Source organism: Lutjanus erythropterus, chromosome 23 (assembly GCF_056507025.1).
Source record: "Lutjanus erythropterus isolate fLutEry1 chromosome 23, fLutEry1.hap2, whole genome shotgun sequence".
Lineage (NCBI taxonomy): Eukaryota > Metazoa > Chordata > Actinopteri > Lutjaniformes > Lutjanidae > Lutjanus > Lutjanus erythropterus.
The window spans coordinates 8,105,827-8,122,711 of NC_139339.1; the positions used below are offsets into that span (position 1 = coordinate 8,105,827).

General features: G+C 39.5%; 1 protein-coding gene across 1 annotated transcript; it reads left to right on the forward strand.

The window, feature by feature from the left end:
* Window positions 1-2,551: 2,551 nt before the first annotated feature.
* Window positions 2,552-12,892, forward strand: myoz2a (myozenin 2a). Its single transcript, XM_084712283.1, has 6 exons — window positions 2,552-2,582; window positions 4,612-4,723; window positions 5,537-5,703; window positions 8,064-8,211; window positions 11,546-11,729; window positions 12,365-12,892. The coding sequence occupies exons 2-6, from the start codon at window positions 4,642-4,644 to the stop codon at window positions 12,591-12,593; spliced, it is 810 nt and encodes a 269-aa protein (XP_084568409.1). The 5' UTR covers window positions 2,552-2,582; window positions 4,612-4,641; the 3' UTR covers window positions 12,594-12,892.
* Window positions 12,893-16,885: the final 3,993 nt, after the last annotated feature.

The window sequence follows — 16,885 nt, forward strand, 5'->3', positions numbered from 1 at the left end:
TCTCTGTTCCAGACTAATTCAGATATGGATTCACCTAAAGCATTTTGCAAAATAAATACAGCCAAATAGCACTATTTCACAAATTGCACTGTGTGTTTGTGCTCTTTGCTCTCTATTCCAAGCATGAAATACTTGGCTCTGGGCCATTTGTTGCTTGCTGTACCATCCCATGAAGCTTTTTGTATGATGTGTTGTCTCCAACAGTCACTCGTGCTGTATCCAGGGGAGGGGGGGGGGATGGGAGGGGCCGGTGGGGACTTGTTCCCATGGTGACCACCAGTTACATAACAACAGTGGGTACCTACTGTAGCTGAGCCATTAGAAAATGAGCGATAAGCACACAGAGGGAGATGATAAACTGAAATTACTTCCCTACTAATTTAGATTTTGAAAAATGCAGACTGGGATTCAACTGCTATTAAAAAGGTGGTTTTAAAATAGCTTTAAAATATTTCATTTAGTGTATGGGTTTTCTGGCATAGTTTTCAGCATGCCAGGAATTACAGCATATGCCAATGAACTTGCTGCTTTTAACGTCCGACCTTATGCTCTCCTGCCCTGCTTGGTGCTGCAACCTGCCTTCCTTAATTTGTTTCTTTTACCAAGTTCAGAAATATCTAGGAAGTAGATTTAATTTAGCATGGTCAATTGAAACGTACTGACTGGATTACAAGATGAGCGAACCCCATTAGGCCTTGGTCCGTCCTATATCACATGATGGCATTTAAAACAAATAGTATCTGATTGGTCTGCAGGCCCTGAGGGAGCCATGTTCCCATGCTGGATGTCACAGAGTGTATTTATTGTTGGCTGTGCACTGCAATTCTAGAGTGCAGATCAAGAGAATTGCAGCTGACACAACTTTGTTTTTGATGTTTAAGCTTTGTCAGGGGTTTTCTTGCAGGGTTTTCGTCCATTTGGTGCTTTTTAATTCCTGTATATCTGCAATGGTGCAAGACTGCAACAGATTATTGCCCTTTGTGGGTTATGAAGACAGTGGTTCCCAAGCACAGTAAGTACGTCATCTTCTACAACACCCCTCATATTCCAAACGTGTTAACTGATTAAACTTTATTTAACTAATGATAAAATGTAGATTTGATACTGGATGTTACAGTATTTCTCCCACAAATGAACTTGGATTGGCAAAAGATTTCAGCAGTTAGCCTATTTAGTTTTATCTCCTACTTTTAACTATTTTTTAGTTAACTATTATAACTATTTATCCATTATTTTTAGCTAACTACTACAACTAGCTAAGTATTCAATAGCTACGTATTTCAATCCTACATCCATATTTCAAACACTTCAGTATTTTAAGCTAGCCTACTTTCAAAACTACTTCAAAACTTCATCCATTTCTTTTAGCTACCTCTTTCAACTTAATATTTCGATTAATTTAAGCCTATTTCAACTGTTTAACCATTAATTGTAGCTATTTCAACCATTTTTCTTCTACTTTTAGTCCACTATTATAGCTTAGCCATTACTTTTAGTTACACTAACTCTCACAACCATTTATCCGTTATTTTAAATTAAGTATTACAACTATTTATCCAGTAGTTGTATCTAAATATTTGAACCCTGCATTTATCCATTATTTTAAGCTAATCTATTTATCCATTAGCCCACTTCATTAAGCTATTTCAACCATTTTGAGTACTTTTAGCTAACCGTTTATTGACCATATTTGGCTGTGTCTATAATTTAGCCATTTCTATTACAACCATTTATCCATCACTATTTGCTACGACAACTATTTATCCAGTAGTTGTAGTTAAGTGTTTGAACCCTACAGCTATTTCAAGCATTTATCCAGTATTTACAGCCTCTAGTTCAACTATTTACCCATTACTTCTGGCAAACTGTTTAAACCATTTATCCCTAAGAGTATGTTTAGCTATTTTTTAACTACTATATTTGGCTGTTTCAATAATTTATCCATTACTCTTAGCTAACTGTTTCAACTGTTTAAGCTATACTTTAGTGCTGTTTATACTTTTGCCATGTATTTTAACTATTTATCCATTAACTTACTTTTAGCCTATTTCAGCTCTTTATCCAGGCACTCTTAATCACAAGATTGTTCTGATGTTAGAAATATGTATATATTTTTTAATCAAATAATACATATATGTAATAAAAAGAAATATTTTTAATCAAACTATTTTATCTTTATGCATGCTCTGGCAACCGCAGAAGTACCATTAAGTAAAAGTAGCCTATTCCTGGTTGAGATTCATAGATACCATCCTGAAACTGAGCTACTGTAATAACATGTGCAGGGAGAGAAAAAGAGATGGAGGGAAAAGCGAGCAGTAGTGGCAGCGCTCTAAATTTAGTCTCCCCTCCGCTCGTGAACTAAATACCAATGACAACAGACAAACTGACACCCACCCACCCACCCACCCATTCAGTCACTCGGGTCAGGCTGCAGCCCCCTCCACCCAAGACAAGCCAAGTGTCGGGGAGCGCGAGCACCCACACGGGTGTTTGACCCTCGCTCCTCTCACCTTTCTGACTTCCTACCCTGAAGAGACAAGCACAACAGGAGGCTTCCCCCTGAGGGTCTTTCAGGACAGGTAAGGCATCACGAGGGCTCTCCACAGGTGTGCTGTCTGGTTCTAACACGACACCTTGAATCAAGCATGATTCTCACCACCACCTACAGTTGTTCTCTCTCTATCTCCCTGCCAATCACACAGTCTGATGGGTATTACAGTGGAATTGTATTCAGAATGTTCTTTATTTTTTTCATGTGTTAATATGTTTTTGATAAATGCATCTCCTCTTTGTCTTGACGTTTTTATGTAGCAAATATTCTGATTTAACAGCAGCAAGTATACAAACATATTTTTTTCTTTCTCTAATATACTGGAAAAAATAAAATAAAACAAAGAACTATGAATAATAATGAAAATAATTATGGAGTTGATTTGTTGAAGCTAAAATAAAACTTTGTATATTGAGCGGAAACCATTTCCAAATGGTGAAGTGATTTGCACGGTGGATAGGCATCTGGCATTTGCTCTGAAATGCTCCTTTGTTCCATCCAGAAACTACTGCAAAGTATTTTGGATCGGAATGAAACATTCGCGTTGTGTTCACTGACACCTTGGTGTAAACTTTCCACTGCGCTGTTCCATCCACTGTCTCACACGTTTGCTGTGACAGCACCATGTTCTCTATCTGTGTCCTTTCAGCTCACTTGGGTAATTTCAAACATATTGATTCCTGGACCCCTGACACAGCTGGTTGCCATGTCTGAAGAGCATGTGCTTGGCGTTTAACAGCCCAAGGTTATTTAAAGGGATGTGCTAACTTTGCCCTTTTCACTGCCCCAATAAATTCTATCTGCTTCGGGGTGTCTTTGTGCGTAGTGTGGATGCTTGATGCTGGCCAATCGATGGGCAACATGCAGCTGTGCTGTCTTTCCTTTGTGTATCTGCCCAGCAAACATTTCAATGTCGATCAGACGTCTAATCAATGTTGTTCCTGGTGGTCAAAATGTCACCAAGTGTGGAGTGGAGGGGCTGATATTTAAGTTAAACAAGGGTTTGCCAATGAGCCCCACAGATTTAACTTTTAATGAATTTCATTCAACCATTTGCATAGTCTACATGTCTATATATGTATATGTTTGACGTTGAAGTCTATGTAATTAACTGTTTACAACATAAGCTAGAGCTACATATTGCTAGCTGCTAACCGTTAGCTACAGGTTGCTTGGTGTTGGCCAAACTGTTTGGTGACGTCATGTGATGCTGTATGGCCCAGAAGACTTTTCCTCCATAGACTTTGAAGTGTTAAAGAAGTGGCTGTAATCAGTTAAATCAGTTATGTATGACAATATAGACAATGAAAAAATAACTATTTTGAATAACATAATTCATGTGTAAACAATACTGTTCATACTCAAAGTTAAATTGTTGTTATTTGGTTATGTCATTCTAAAATAGGTCCTTAAAATGTTTTGTCTGAGATAATATTTTCATGTCGGCAAATGATCAAAATAAAGTCACAATGTGATTCGACGTCTTTTCTCTACTTGCACAATGTAGTGTGACGTTTGTGTTTTACAAGCTGCATGACCTTTGTTATTTTTCATCCTTGAGGTAATTACTTCACTTTTCACAGTTGGCCTAGAACATATTGTTAATAGTATTTTCTGTTCATTTTGTATAAAGTGTTTTTGAGCATTTTAATAATCACCTCAGTGTCTTAGATAACCGTTAGCAATGTTACCTATCTAGCTAGCATTGTCATCTTCATTCACGCTTGACAGAAAAAGAGCAAAACTCACCAAAAATGTCTTGGTTCATCTGCTCCAACTATCTCAAACAAAATAAACCCTGAACTCACCACGTTATGTGAGGGGAGAAACTGAGCATACAGCTAAAATGTTTTAACATCTACCAAGGGTGAATTAAAGGTTTATTTTGACATGTAGTGGAAAGACAAGCAAAGCCAAGATGTTTTTGGTGAGTTTTATTTTGGTTATCCATGAGAATTGGTCTTGTTGGGCTCGACACAGGTCAAAAAAAATGTTTCCTGGGTTGCTGTACATTTGAACAGGTTGTACTGATGTGCGGTGTCCCCTGTGACTTGTAGCTTCACCCCCCCGACTCCCCAGGGGCAGCCATGTCACAGTTCTCCACCATGACGACGAGGGAGAGGAAAATGCAGGCGGCAGCGATCTGCAAAGAGGTCCTAGGCCAGGAAGGTAGCTGTATCGCTTATTTTTCACTTCCTTGTTTCCTAATCCCTCAGACCTCTCAGTTTCTCTCTCTTTCTCTTGTTGCATGCTTCTGTTTCCATCTCTCCTCCTCTCGTCTCCTGCTCCTTTCACCCCTCTGCATTCTGTTTTTTTCTGCATGTACAAACATAGACACGGATTTAACACCATTACTTACAGTACACATTTGATTCTCAGGGTTAATTTTACTGCATAAACACCGGCTCAGCCTGCACTGGACACTGGCACATTCACTTTATAGACGGTATGAGCCCACCATTTGCCAGTGCGGCAGTTGCCAACCCTCCCTTCTATGACACTGACTATAAATAAGCAAATGAAGACTTTTATGGGCCAAAGAAACTAATCCCTTTGTGGTTGTCCTTTGAACACGCTATTTCAGGGCGAGGACAACTGCGTGGCTGGGATAGGGAGCGTCTGAAGGCTACTGACAGCTGAGAGATATTCTGGCAAATTACGCGTCTCACACTTGGATATAGGCCTGTGACATCTCCATGATCAGCATGCAGTAGCTAGCACGCGGCGCTAACCACAAAACAAGCACTGGACATGAGTGGATTACGAGGGTAGATAATTCCTCGTTCATCACATTGGCAGGAATACCGAGTCAGCAATCCATGTAGAGGGCTTTTTATCAGCATGTTTTTTTTTTTCTGTGTGAATATGATTTGTATTCAGTGGGGCTTGATAGGTGGGAGTATAGAAAACACAGTAGGAAAATACATTTGTCTTGTCAGAAATCAGATCTGTTTACAAGAACGTTTGTCTCCTTGTGTCCAGATGTGGAGATGGATCTTGGGAAGAAATTGAGCGTGCCTAAGGACATCATGCTGGAGGAGCTGTCTTTAGCCTCAAACCGAGGCTCCCGTCTCTTCAAAATGCGCCAGAGACGCTCAGAAAAATACACTTACGAGAGCATCCAGAATGAAAACAACAAGCAGCTCAATGTAAGCACACGCTGTGATGCAATAATCACACTTGAATGAACAAACACTGGAAAAAACAACAACTTCTGTTTAAACTGTTTGCCATAGGAGCAGTTGGACATTTTGGGAAATCTGTGCTAGGGTTGTCACATTAAGGAAATTTTCCCACCAGTTAATAAACTTGTGAAAACACTGGTGTTACTGATTATACTGGACATTTTACAAGGAAAGATGCGTTTGATGAGACCTCTGTCAAAAGGCAAAAAAATATTCACCTACGAGGACATCTAAAGGCTCTCTTAAACCTGTTTCTACCAAAACCAAAGTGCAGAAATAAAATGCTGTGGTTTTACAGCAGATTATGTGATTTTGTGCTGGACTAGCCTCATCCTTGGCCGAGAGCAGCAACGTCATTGAATCTTGTCCTCACCGTGAGGTAGGGCAGCGCATAAATCTCTGTAAGATTCAATTGTTAACACGTGACAGCCTGTCAATTTAACATTCTGATTTTTTAGGGAATAAACTTTTTTTTTGGCTAACCATTTCACCGAATTTCCAGCCTTTATGCTAAGCTACACTGGATTACCCTTTTATAGCCAGCCTTTTCCCCCAGATTTCCAGTTTTAATTCTAAGCATCTCCTTGCTCTATCTTAAGCTTGGGTGGCATCTATTTTTTCATAACTTAATACCTTGACATTTTACTGGGGTATTTGGAAATATGTCAGTATTTCTGTAAAACCTCAGAGCTGATTGTCATAGCAACACCATTCCTGCAGTTGCCTTGAGAAATTGCAGACTTTGTTCACTGACAAACTGAAAACTAAACAGTTTAATAGCAAGAGGAATGTCAGTATTTTTGATGGTATTGAAAATTTTACTGTCAGGATTTTTATGCTGGTGTATGTAATACATTTATACTACCTAAGCCCAGTCTATCTCCATATTCAGCTCACAGACATGCAAATAATATCAATCTTCTCAGTTAACTCTCAGCAAGAAAGCAAATAACTAACTGTATTTGCCAATATCTCAAAATATTTTTATTGTTTTTAAATTCATGGTTGTTTTTTGATACAACCAGAAACAGGCTTTGACTCTGTCACACTGCCAGAGCGTGTTTTCTTCAAGCAAAGTCATCCATTTTCACCACATCTCCAGCCTCCATCGCATGAAAACACGTTCTCACAATACCTTACATCCCGACAAAGCATATGTGGGAAAGATTAGGCACTTCAAGTGTTTATTTGACTCGTGCTACAGACATGGAGCGGGCCGACAGAATAGTAGTAGTGAAAGTCTTCCAGCTGGTCATAAGTAGCTTTATTAATGTCCCTTTGTGTATGGATTGGCAGTGTGCCAACTCAGTATTTTCTTTCCCCAGCGGTACTTATCTCAGTCTGACCTGGTCACACACAAAGTAATTTATATATGAAAGCTCTCAGTAAAATTGAATCAAGATAAACTAACAAAGTTTCTCTTTGTTACATGTAATTAATTAGCAGCACTACTTATATAACCTCTTTTATTTAGTTGTGTGGTGCCCTTGTGTACTTTTCATTGCCCTCTTGAAGCCCACAGATAAAATAATTATTATGCTCCAGGGAAGTTTTTCCCCTCATCTTTGAAGTGAGAAGAAGTCGCATATCTCTGGTTTGTTTATTGCTCGGGGCTACAAAGGGATTTTGTTTCAAGTTGTCAACATTTCCTGAGGAAGTCCTGGAGTAAATCATCATAAATATCCTTTAGAGGGATGAAAGCTGGGTGCATGGGCCACAGTATATTTTACTTACAGCCACAATGTACAATGTTTCTTAATATTAAAGGAAAAGTGGACACAGACAAATTTCTCTGCTTCTTGTTGTTGTTGGAAAATGTAAAATTGAGGTTTGTTAATGGCTTTGAGTCCACATGAAAAATAACAGCACTGAAAGGTGGAAAACTGGGTTTAGCTAAGAATCAATTAGACATTTGCCATGCATGCAACATTTTTTATTTGAATTCAAATGTACATATGGAAATGTAGATGTTAAATTTGCACATTTTTGAGGACTTACTTCTTCCATGCTGGACACTGAGCTTCTTAAGCAGATACAGTTTACCCATATTTGCATTTTTAAAGCCAAGATAACATATGTCAAATGTACAAATTATCTTAACTTTCACCCAGGAAATGGGGTTTTCTGTCCCGTATCTTTGACAAGTTGAAACATAATGTAGTGCTCAGAAAAATGGAAATTTGACCAACTATGTTTTTGTGACCACTAATGATCACTGGGCATCTGCTGTGGATATGATCAGAAGTTCCAGTCCTAGACTATAATGTCCTTAGTGTCAAGAATGAACTCACCTGAACAACTCGCTTCTTCCATCTTTCTTTTAGAACAAAACAGTTTCTCAAACTGAGAACGGGAACGCCGCGGACAGCCAACATGATGAGAACATTTCTGGTGTCGTTGACCAACCACCTAAAGAGCCATCAGACACGCCAGATACCAAAGTGGTTCCAAATCCAGAGAGTATCGCCCCGGGTAGGTAACAAATCTCGTGTACTGGAACACAAATACTTTTCAAGGACCCGAAACCTCTGCAGCAGTGGCACACTGTAGCTAAGGTTGGATCGGCAAACCAGTTGACCTCTCCTCTTCACAATTCAGTGACCTTATTTTATCTCTGCTTCTGCAGCAATGTTCTAAGAGCTGCTTTCGATTTATTACATAATCACTGACAAAGCCCAGTCCTGAGCAGAGCATTCAATTTACAATTGTTACTCATAGATCTTAGAGAGTTTTGGCAAAATTTTGCTGAACTCCCTTCTTGGTTGCTTTGAAACATACTGATATACTGAATATACAGTACAGCTCATGAGAAATGGTTCTGCTCCTGTTGGATAGACTGTGTGGATGTGCTCTACACAAAGCACTGGATGTTTTGATAAGGATTCAACAGTTTTCATTGTTTGTGCTCACGGAGGCTTTGATCATGCAGGAAAACATTTTCTTCTTGCCTGGAATCTGCTGGCCTCAGGCACAATATGATTACATGTTTTTATTCTCCCTCTCTCTGCTTGTCTCCTTTCTTTCTCTGTCTTCCTATCTTCATCCCACTCCTTTGTTTCAAGTCTACTCCTCCACATTCTCCTGCTCCTCTCATTCCCCAACTCTTATTATTTTTTTTTAACCCCACAATCAGCTTTGACCATCTTTTTAAAAAATTGGTGAGCTTTACCCACGGGAAGTGTTTCCTGTTTGCCTCTCGTGCCACTGATACCATCAGCCTTGCACTCACATCCTCCCTCAATTCTGCCCAGTTGACACAAACCGATACTGATTTAGGGATGAGTGTGTCCACACTGAGTTGGGGTGTTATTTCTGGAGCACCGGACCAGACACCACCCTTCACTGTCTGAATGAAGTCACTCCAGCTGTAGCAGAAATCAGGCCAAAGTGCATTAGGTATCAAATGGTAAGAACTCTTAAAATAGCACACTTATCCACCAAGGGGTGCATTTTCCATGCGCCTGTACTGGTGACAAAATGTTTTAACCAGGCTATATAGTCGTATACAGTAAGCACTTTCTAGTTGAGTTTAAATAAAACAAGAATTGACAGTAATATGCTGAAGATGTGGAAAGTTTTAGCTGCACAAGTAATAAGTTGGTTATGTCTGGATGTGGACGCCAGAACCACAGCCAAAACATGATCTTTCCCTTATCCTAACCAAATGTTTCTCATCCCCAAACCTAAGCAGATCTTAACCACAGCATTGTCACATTATAAAACAGAATTACCCTTCCTTTTTTTCTGTGCTCCAGTAATAATTAAGCAAACTTGGTACCTCATTCAACTTTCCCCTTTTCTTTTAAAAGTGGCATGGAGTCACATCTTAAGTTAGCTAATGTTAACAAAATACTTGCTAGCTAGAAGGGCTGCCCCAACTTCCTAATCGACTAGCAGTCATTGGTTAAAGCCAATAGTCGTCACATGTTTATGATAAAAATATTTAAATATTTTTGTTGCATGAAATGAGACTTAACATTTTGTTAATTTATTTCAGCTTCTCACACAAGTCTTCAAAACACGTGAATAAATAACTCTCATCTTCACAAAATCATATACATGGGCTTATCAAAATGATGAATTATGTATAGTTGCAAATGAACTTGCTATAAACTTTCTCCTCAACTGCTTCACACTTCCTGTCTTGTCCTGAACTTGCCATGTCTTCATCGTCCCCAGAGTCAGAGTCCTGTAGGTCACCTTGGTAATGTGACTGTGATCCCGGTAGTAAAACTGGCCTCCATTGTTCTCTGAGGCTGCGCACCAGTGAAATAGGCCTGCTAACGAGCTAATGGCAGCTACAGCACAGTTAGCAGCGGTGCACTGGTTAAGACTGGTTAGCTAGCTAGCTAGAAGAAACGACATGTACAAATCTGTGTGTTTTGCAAATCTAGGATTCCCTTCTACCATATGGTGCTTAGTGCAATAGCTGTTAAAACTATTTGAATTGTTTTGTGCCATTTTCAAAGAAAACACAGACGAAAATCAGATGTATCTTTAGTATAGGAGTTTCTAAATGTCACAAAATTTGTATGTTTTAGAAAACTAGGGAAAAAAAAGTTATGTCCAAAAATCTAGTCTGCCTTCCTTTCTCTCTGCCCTTTTAGTGCGTTTTGGGATCCCTCTTTCTTCACCACATTTCATAGAGCAGCTGGGTGCGTGACAGTCCTCTCACATAAAAAAATCAACTCGGCCAAACGTCCGATCACGAGAACAATCCTCCACGTCCTCAGAAAATCTCTGACACAATGTTTTGTAATAGATTCCCCCCAAAAATCTGTAAACTTCCCCACAGGTCTGTTTGGTCTCTCCCGCTTCCTCCTGAGGGCAAAACATAAACTCAGGAAGGGGGATTGTTCATTGTGAGAGGTTCGGACATGACACGACGCCCTGTGTTATGTAATGCCTGAGCTTGCAAGCCCCCCTGAGTGAAGCGCTGGGTTTGAAGGATAGTGCTTTGGATAGGCCTCTCCCATCAACACACACAGACAATGCGGGGAGACATACATGCAGGCATGCACACACACGCACACACAAACACAAACACACACACACAAAGAAACACGGGGAAGCTGTCTCTTGATTTGTTTTGCTATGAAGGAATAAAGAGATTAAAAAAAGAGCACAGAGGATATTGCAATGTTGTGCACTGAGACTGATATTAAATATATATCAATACCAAAATTATGTTATTAATCAACAGTTTAGTCTAAATATACTGTTCTTATGGATTTTGAAAATCTTAAAATCTAAAAAAGATTGCTGAAATTGCATGTAATAATAAGTACTTTACTTTTTTAACTTGATGGCCTAAAAATCATATGATGAGACATCATCAATCTTCATGCATGCCTGCTAAGTTTACCCATGACCAGCTGACTGGTCTGTGATCATTTTGTACAAAAAAAAAGGAAATTAAAGGGAACAATCAGCCGTCTTTGGACAGTAGGTTTGCTTGTTACCACTTCAGAAATGGTTTAGAATTTGGTTCAGTTTCACTTCATTACCAACCATGTGTGGGTGGGGAAATACTGACACCAGAATAGTTTTGGAAAGTTTTGGAGTCTTGGAGCAAAACTGAGAAGTATAAATAACTAGATTTATTACACGATTTTGTGAAATCCTCAGTTTGGTTGAACATTTGCGGCATTTTAAGGTCTCTTATTTCTTATTTTGCTATGGACACATTTTTAAAATAATAGTTTGTGTCAGTTTACTGTACTGTACATTATCCCATATGCCTGCTCTATGTATGACATATGAACATCCTATTTTCAATCACTGTCTGTGTTGTAAACCCGCCCAGGGTATGGAGGACCTTTGAAAGACATCCCTCCAGAGAAGTTCAACACTACAGCAGTGCCAAAGTCCTACCACTCACCCTGGCAGCAGGCTATCATCAGTGACCCGGCCCTGGCTGACACCCTCATCACCTGCATGCCCGAACCGGAGCCCCGACCAGACCTACCAGGGTACAAAAGCTTCAACAGGTAACAACCTTACAGGTGGACAGCAAGTCAATAATCACATACAAATGAACTGAACTTTAGCTGAAACGTGAACATTTGTTGTTTCAAGTGACCCGAACTTTTGGTAAACTATTTCCCAGCTAGCAAAACAGATGTCTTTGGTTCTGGGAACATTTATTAAACCTTCCTGCATAACATTCCCTGGATGTTAGAATGGCAAGTATTTCTGACATAAAACTAACATTACTGTTACTCTCCAGAATGTTCTGAGAAGGTTACTTGAACATTTCCCCCTACACTTGGCTGCAGCAGTAAAATCTCTGAGTCTGGCGAATTGAGCATTGGAGTGTTTTATTGCTTCTAAATTCAACTTTTTGTTCACAAGAGGAACATTGTGATATTTTGTTATTCAAAACTGGCATAGTTCCGCTTTAATTCATCATGCATACAAATGCTGAGCGAGCAAAACAAGGGCCGTCCTTCATCTAACTCACAATGCACCAAAGTGCGCTCCACACTCGAAGCTCTCTATCTCTTAGAATATGTCCGCTGGTCAAAGTCTTTGCTTCGCTTTAATTAGTTACATCACTTCAAATGTCACTGCAGTTCCTCTCATGACGACTTCTGCTAAAACGCTGTCACTCCGTCACCTCCAGGGTGGCAACCCCGTTCGGTGGCTTCAGCAAGGCGCCCAGACCTGCTCCCATCAAGACCCTCCCGGTGGAACCCCTCCCCGACTACCCAGAGCTGCAGGGGGACGCAGCGGGGGTTAATCGACCCTCCTTCAACAGATCTGCCCTGGGGTGGGTGTCGGCAGGCGGTCCAGCCCCCGTCCCCACCGTTTCCCTTGAGCCTGTGCTCATCCCTGAGTCAGATGACCTTTGAACCCGCACCGAGGTCACACAGAGATGCCGCCTACTTAGTTGCTGCACCAGAGGTTGTGGTGAGCGGGGTCGGCCAGAACAGAGTCAGGGGGAGAGAACGTGTCCTGTTGGGCGGTGCTGGCTCAAGACGCCATGCATGCAGCATCCTTGGTTGTTCCAGGGATCAAAAATAAATTAATCTTCCTGTACAGTAGGCAGAGACATGACAAGAATAAATGGAATTTGTTGTATATTAATGTGCATAAGAGTATTTTATTTTGCAGACACAAGATTTTGCTCAATAAAATGTCATAGAATTCAGCGTTCAAGTTGTTTTTTTTGGTTTGTTGCTTATGCCTGGAGTGTATCATGTGACTTGTTATGTGTGTGACCAACAGACCTGGAGCTTGTCCGCAGCTAATCTTGCATGCTACAGGGTTCATAAGCCTAACAGCTCTGGCCAGAGGCATTACGTTTTTGGGTCATCTCTTTCTTGTTAATGTAATATCTTAAAGCTCCATGAGGGAATTTCTTCAAACTTGGCATAAATGTCCACTTGGGCATAAGGATGAACTGATTAGATGGTGATCAAAGGTCAAAGGTCACTGTGATCTCAGGTCCATCTCACTTTCATGACCCCAATATCTCAGGAACAGTTGGAGGGAATTTCTTCAAACTTTATACAAGCATCCACTTGGAATCAAGGATGATTTGATTACTGAAAACTTATTGTTAGCCATAATTGAAACACTAATTATGACAGTTTTTCATACATGGCCCTTGTGCACCTTATAAGCTCTGGTTCTTAACCTGTTTCTGTTCAAGATATCACCAACAGAGGGTGCTGCACAATGCATAACAACCTTTTTTTCTGTGCCAAACCATTTATTTTTGGTGGAAATTCTTAATAATCAAAATATTGGTGATTACAAAGGGGTTCCATCCAAATATTCTTTTCAGGTTGCCTGGTGGACTCTCCTGAGTGACCTCTTCTAGTTTCATTTTCTTCCACTAAAAAAACAACTATTTCAATATGCTTTTGTTTTTGAACATGGATGTAAATCTAACTTTTTCCACAACATGTCCCCAGGTGATCATTTCACAGCAAGTTGGCCTGAGCTACACTGAAGGCTCACTTGAGTGAATGATGCCTCGCCGGCGTGTTATTGTCGTATGCAAACCCATCACTTATCACATCGTGTGAGAGGCCAAAGATACATGTGAGCCACTGTAACACGCCTCAAGGTTACACCGCCTGACAAATCAAATCTGCTTCACTGACACGAGCGGCTTGACTGATGTGTCTCATCTTTTGGCCATGCCCAGTCGCAGGAATGGGACCGAGGGGAGAGCTGCTTGATGTGCTGTGCCCACCCCTTATCTGTACGTCTGTTTATTACTGCAGCACTTAGGAATTTATCTCAGAGATAACGGGCCTAAGCAAACAGACTTGACTGACTGAAAGTTGCCAGCACGTTTACATGAGATGCACAAATTATGTACAGTGATTTTATTCTGTTTTTATTCAGCTAAAACAAAAAGAAAAGTTTTTTTTTTTCACTTGGATTACTAGTACTTAAATATTTATCAATAATATTTGCTGTATTTTGAATTCAAGTCATTTATAATACACTGGAAATAATTATGGTGTAGTAAACAACTTGTATTAAACAAAAAATCTGCTTTTTTCGTGCTGCAGCTGGCATTATAAAGCTAACCTGCTAGCTTCTTGCTGTCAGTGCTAATTGATTTTGACATAAGTATAGTATAGCAATGTGTTACTTTAAATGTAATACGTCTGAGAAATATAACAGCAGTTTGCATTGCATCTATAAACTTTTGCACATTTACTGCTGCTTCTGAAGCGACAGATTAGAAATGAAAATCCAAATATTTGCTCACAAAATATGCAATGCATTTCTGCTGTGTTTAATTTTGTTTTTGAGTTTTTAAAGTCTTCTCCGTCTCCAAAAAAGAATTAGGAAATGCCTCTCACTCAGCTATGTGACTTGAAGTCCAGCATCAGCATTCCTCGCCTCTGTCGGAGAGCCTTTGGAATGTGCAGCTCCTGGTGCCACTCCCTTTTCGAGTCCTATTCAATTCCTGCTGCCAGACTCTTCTGGAGAACGGTGTGTACAACACACCAACCGGCTTCCGACAGCACCAGTAGCTCTGCCAAGTACCACAGTAAATATCGAGCAGTGTTTATCAAGGGCAGGCATGAACTCTCTTTGAACTTTGATTGTAGCCATTATCAAAATGCAGCAACGGAAATATTATTGGCAGAGGCTGCAGCGTAGGCCGAGGGTGAGGGGAGCCAGACGATTCGATTATTAGTCTCTAAATGTAACCGGTTTCCCCTCAGGCGTGTTTGCCTTGGCAGGGGCTGGCACAGTGGGCACAGGACACCGGATTATAGGCTGTGAGATCCACATCTCGCTCTGGATGATGGGGCGGCCTCGTGGCCAGATTGACTGCACTGAAAAGTTATTTGCAGCAATCGAATCCTGTAGCATCCTTGACAAGATTCTTGGTCCTTCTAAATTGTTCTCAATAAGAATGTTAAGGAAAATTGAGGTGATAGCAGCACTGTAAAAAAAAAAAAAAAAGTTTTAACTTGAAAAAATAGTATAGAGGCTACCTTAAAATTTTAAGATGACAAGTTGAGGTACAAAAACTCAGTTTACATCTGATCTATGGTAACAGTGTAATAGTTGTTCGGGATGTCTTAGGAAATAAAGGCTAATACACTATGAAAAAAAATGTATCTTAAAAAAGTTATTGTCTTTTAATTTGAAAATAATAAGAATTAATTCATTTGTACTTGAGAAAACATGCTTAATAAGCTTAAGATATTAAGCTGAACCTACAACTCTGCAGTCACTGATAAACATTATAAAAAAAACTTTCTCATTTTAACAGTTTGAAGTTCCTCATTTTACAAACTATAAAAATAAAAGAAAAGACTTCCAACACTCTCAGCAAGCAATGCATTCTGGGAAGTCTGCTAAAATGTTGATCATGTTTCTTTAGAGCTGATTGAACTAATTCAGCTCATCTTTTCAAGTCAAAAGAATTCAAGTTGGAAGAAGTTATGTCTCCAGTTTCTGAAGTCTTCTGGTTTAAATTAGCTTGAATAAATTCAACTTGTATATTTGTTTGACATTGATGAGAAAAGATTAGTTGATTCCACTAAATTCCTGTATGATTTTTTCCAGTGAGGGTGGAGTTTCAGGGCATTGAGGGAGGGTGGAACAGCTCACAAACACCTGATAGGGATCTAAGACTGGAGTGACCACTTGTTATATAACATGAAGCCCGATAAGATGGGAAAATGTGCGTTTCTTTTGTGTTCAACAGGTGCAAAACTTGAGAGTCAAATCAACTCAATATCATCATTCATCATGTTTTATACTCTGTGACCTCGCTCAATCTAAAACTGAGCAGCTGGCCTTCAGTATCTTTATCAGCAGTTAACAATGGACTCTGCTGCTGTTGCATTCACTGTCATGTTTTAAAGCTGGAGTCCCTCGGGTTTCCATCTGCACACACAGCAGCGCAGCACTGAGTGTGCAGTGTGCTGCTGACACAGACAACTTCCAAAAGGTTGAGCCACACGACCAGCCAATAATCCAGAAGGATTTCTTTAAGTATGCACGAGGTCAAGAGAAAACAAATATGTTGAATGAGCTGAGGGAGACATATGCTTCTGTCAAGCTGCACCAACAAGGCTTAATGTTTAAACCTGATTAAATCATGATTTAACTTTAAATTATGTTATGTCAAATCTAAACCTCCCTTTAAACTTCACTTTATTTTATACCCTAAACATATTCAGTTTAATTCTTACTTAAAAATGCAATCAGTATTAACTTTAAACCAACACTTGAGGAGGTTTAACTTTTAAAATGGCTGCCAGTTTTAAAAGGATTGAGAAATATTATCTAGTTCTTCAGAGACTATTAAAGGACAGAATAAACCCAAATGAGTTTTATGATGGGTTTCTTCCTTCTTTCACTCCAGTTAATGAATCTGTCAACAGGTTTTTCTCAAAAGGTTAGAGCTTTTCTGCTGAGCCATCATAAGTACGCTAACAAGGCTAATTAAAGTTTACCAAAAACAGTATAACATGTTTTTTTTTTTCTTGCTAGCTATTAAATGCAATATATTTCTCTTCCATTTTTTGAGGGAAATGTTTTGTTAACTTTTTAGCTAGCTAGCAGACAATATAACATTGTTTTTCTGACTTGCAATGTTTTGTTCACTTTTTTTTTTTATCTAGCTAGCAAACAATAGAACACTTTGTTAAAACTT

Excerpts from the sequence above, each read along its gene's own strand:
- myoz2a (XM_084712283.1), top strand. The coding sequence starts at position 4,642 with ATGTCACAGTTCTCCACCATGACGACGAGGGAGAGGAAAATGCAGGCG. Across the intron at positions 8,212-11,545 it reads TCCAGAGAGTATCGCCCCGG|GGTATGGAGGACCTTTGAAA; the intron begins GTAGGTAACAAA and ends AAACCCGCCCAG. Across the intron at positions 11,730-12,364 it reads GGGTACAAAAGCTTCAACAG|GGTGGCAACCCCGTTCGGTG; the intron begins GTAACAACCTTA and ends CGTCACCTCCAG.